The sequence below is a fragment of the Elephantulus edwardii genome, unplaced genomic scaffold, assembly GCF_000299155.1.
Source record: "Elephantulus edwardii isolate Elephantulus edwardi_28Jun2011 unplaced genomic scaffold, EleEdw1.0 scaffold00287, whole genome shotgun sequence".
NCBI classification, from domain to species: Eukaryota; Metazoa; Chordata; class Mammalia; order Macroscelidea; family Macroscelididae; genus Elephantulus; species Elephantulus edwardii.
Window position 1 is genome coordinate 115243 of NW_006400037.1, and position 3685 is coordinate 118927.

The 3685-nt window shown below is 49.2% G+C and overlaps 1 protein-coding gene across 1 annotated transcript; it reads left to right on the forward strand.

Annotated features, from left to right (window-relative positions):
* Positions 1–351: 351 nt before the first annotated feature.
* On the forward strand, positions 352–1344 carry NPBWR1 (neuropeptides B/W receptor 1). Its single transcript, XM_006900536.1, has one exon. It carries the CDS (start codon positions 352–354, stop codon positions 1342–1344), a length of 993 nt encoding a protein of 330 aa, XP_006900598.1.
* Positions 1345–3685: the final 2341 nt, after the last annotated feature.

Consider the following 3685-nt stretch of genomic DNA (forward strand, 5'->3'; position numbering starts at 1 on the left):
AAATTACCTAGGTTCTCTAGGGAGCACTAACGGGGGGTGGGGCGTGTGAGGTGAGAGGAGATTAATATTTAACTAAAAGATGAAGACGTTTCTTCCTAGCACTTTTTCATTTCATATAGTCAACTGGTGGTAATCAGATTTCAACAAGTAGCAGAGAGAGAGAACCAATTTGGTGAGACTTGGGGCGCCGCTGGTCGCCTGTGGGACCACATCCTTTTATAAAAGCTAATCTGTGTTTTCCATTCGGTTTTTCCAAGGGGTAGTGAAGACGTACCTGGAGGTGGCCGGTTCCGCGCCTCCTCGGCCGCCTCACCAAGTAGGTAGCCAAGCGGGACCTCCGCCCTCAGCGACATGAACAACGCGTCGTCCTGCACGCTAGAGCTGACCAATGAGTCTCGCCCAGGGCCCACTCCCGGCTGCTCCAACGCATCCAGCCTGCCGCCACCACCGCTGCCACTGTCGCTGGCGGTGGCAGTACCAGTAGTGTACGCGCTGATCTGTGCGGTAGGGCTGGCTGGAAACTCGGCGGTGCTGTTTGTGCTGCTGCGGGCGCCGCGTCGGAGGACTGTCACCAACTTGTTCATTCTTAACCTGGCCATCGCTGACGAGCTCTTCACTCTTGTGCTCCCCATCAATATCGCTGACTTCCTACTGCGCCAGTGGCCCTTCGGAGAACTCATGTGCAAAATCATCGTGGCAATCGACCAGTACAACACCTTCTCCAGCCTGTACTTCCTCACAGTCATGAGTGCCGACCGCTACCTGGTGGTGCTGGCCACCGCTGAATCGCGCCGCGTGGCTCACCGCTCTTACGGAGCGGCGCGCGTTGTTAGCGTGGCTGTGTGGAGCCTGGTCACGCTCGTGGTGCTGCCCTTCGCAGTGTTCGCGAGGCTCGACGACGAGCAGGGACGGCGCCAGTGTGTGCTGGTCTTCCCGCAGCCTGAGGCCTGGTGGTGGCGCGCCAGCCGCCTCTACACGCTCGTGCTGGGCTTCGCCCTCCCGGTGACAGCCATCTGCGCCCTCTACACCTCCCTGCTGTGCCGGCTGCGTGCCATGCGGCTAGACAGCCATGCTCAGGCCCTGGACCGCGCCAAGAAGCGAGTGACAGTGCTGGTGGTGGCCATCCTGGCCGTGTGCCTGCTCTGCTGGACGCCCTACCACTTGAGCACCGTAGTGGCGCTCACCACGGACCTCCCGCAGACTCCACTGGTCGTCGCTGTGTCCTACTTCATCACCAGCCTGAGCTATGCCAACAGCTGCCTCAATCCTTTCCTCTACGCTTTTCTGGACGACAACTTCCGCAGGAGCCTCAACCAGTTGCTCTGCCGTGAGGAGGCCGCCTGATGCTCCTGTACGGCTGGACAACTGCTGCATGGGAGAATGGGCTTTCAGTGTCCGCTCTAGGTGTCAGCATCTGCATCCTCCTGCTGCCCATGCTGCTGTTGAACCCCACTCCAGACCTGTTGCATCCAAAGCTTTGTGGAGGAGGCAGAACACAACACCGCCTCGCGCTCTCGGGGCGCCTCCGGAGGGCTGAACAGGGCTCAGCTCCGCGCTGGCCTCTGCATGCGCCCATATCCACAGCAACTGACTTTCTTTGCTCCAGCCACCATCAGTTTGACCTAGTCGTCCTCTTCTTCCCTCAAGGGGATCCCTGGAGAAGAGGGTAAAGGCGGCTTTGATTCTGCCACCACCTAGTGGTGAAGATAGCCTACGCCGCAGGGGACAACATATCTAGGCCAGGCATCTCCTTTCCTTCCCATGCGCTTTCCTGAAACTGTCCCAGACTCTTACCGCTCTGAGTGCATTTGCTGCCGGGCTCTGGAATACTGGCTTGGATGATAAGCCGAGACGCGTGGCTTTGGCGCCCCCTGCAGGAGCCAGGCTCCCAGCGCTGGGCATCCTAGGAAGCCCGCATCTTGGAGAGGGGCGCATGTGGAACCCACTGTGAACACCTACCTCTAGGTTAAATATGCTGCTTCTGTGTTTGTCCTAGCCGACTTCCCATATGATTCAGACCAGTTAGCGGTAAATCTTTGTAAGTGATGTTCTTCGTGACTGTGATACAAATATGTCCCTTTCTCACAAGTTCTGTAAATTACTCGTGAGACGTGGGTGACATGAAACTAAATACATTTAGAATTGCTTCTTCATTCCCTGCAATTAATAGTTTTTTCTGTTATGCGTTCTCTTCCCTTGATATTCCCTTGATGTGCTCAGATTTCCTCTGCTGAAGTCCTTACCACATGCCCAGGTCCTAGAAACCTGGTAATCTGATGAACCCGGTAACTGACTGTGGTCTCATAGAGAAGGCCACCCATCCCTTTCCCTTTCCATGAGGAATCTCAAGGATTAAGAGGAGAGACTGACCCTTGTGCCTGTCCAGCTAACTGCCAGGGACTACACATCAGGCCTAAAGACAACTTCACAAGACTTGAATCCATGACCATCACTGAATTTGAAAAGGCTTGTTGAATGGTTTTAAGCAGCAATGAAATATTTGGAAAGTGCTTTGTCTTGAGAAGGCCTAGTGTTTACGAGAATAGTGAGTGTTTTGTTAAGTTTGCTTGATTAATCAATTCATGAGTTACTTAGATTAAAAATACTTTTAAAAACATATAGAAGGGGGAATTCTTCCTTGGGTGGGGGAAATAAAAACATATAGAAGGGGGAATTCTTCCTTGGGTGGGGGAAAGGACTTATCTCTGACTTATGTGAATAATAGTTGTTTCTTTGGCCATTTAAAGCTATTAGAAATGTTATTATAATCCCTCGCTGTAAGTTTGAAGACCCTTTCTTTTGGGTGATGCAAAATTGCTCAAAATAAAGCTTTTCATATTGTGGGTATTTTGAATATTGCATTTGAACTGTCATCTACTAGGGGCATTCAGGAGTCCCTTGAAATGAATTTTAGAACTTTTCACATTTCTAGGAAAAGCTTCTCTCATTTTATTAAGGTTCACCAATGTCTTTCATGTCATTTTAGAAATTAAAATTAAATTTTATAATTCAGAAACTAAGTTACTGAAATACTGCTCAGCATGGATGAAACTAGAAAAAATTATTCTGAGTGACATAAGTCAGTCATAAAGGGATAGTTATGGTGAAAAACCACTGATAAGAAATGGTTTCCAAACAGAATCAATCCTGAAAGATTAAGAGATAAGATGTGAAGATTAGATGTGAAGGAAGGAGGAGCAAAAAAAAAAACAAATTGAAAAGATTAAATACAATTTTGCAAAGTACATAAAACAGATTACTTCTCTCTCTGCCTCTGTCTCTGTTTCTCTCTCTCTCTCTCTCTCTCTCTCTCTCTCATCTATCTACAGATCTATCTATAGAGAGGAGTAATCTATTATAGATGTGTGTGTGTGTGTGTGTGTGTGTGTAAATATATATTCTTATAGTTTAAAAGAGTATAACTCTTCTGCTATTTTCATCCCTACCATTTAGCTATAAAATGAGGGATTTGGAGGATGGGGGGGGGGGAGATAAATTAGAGCAATTGCCAGCATTACCATTTCCATGAATTCTGTAGCTGTGCATGGGCAGCCCTGGGAGTGAGGTGAGCTAATTGATCTATCTGCCCACTACTCTGTTATCCACTCCTACAGATACAATCTGGAGTTGTCTCAGTATCCACAGAAGTGACTACTGAGAACATAGCAGTCTTAGCAGTCTGTTG

Bases quoted from the DNA above. Each gene is read 5' to 3' on its own strand.
- NPBWR1 (XM_006900536.1), top strand. From the start codon at position 352: ATGAACAACGCGTCGTCCTGCACGCTAGAGCTGACCAATGAGTCTCGC.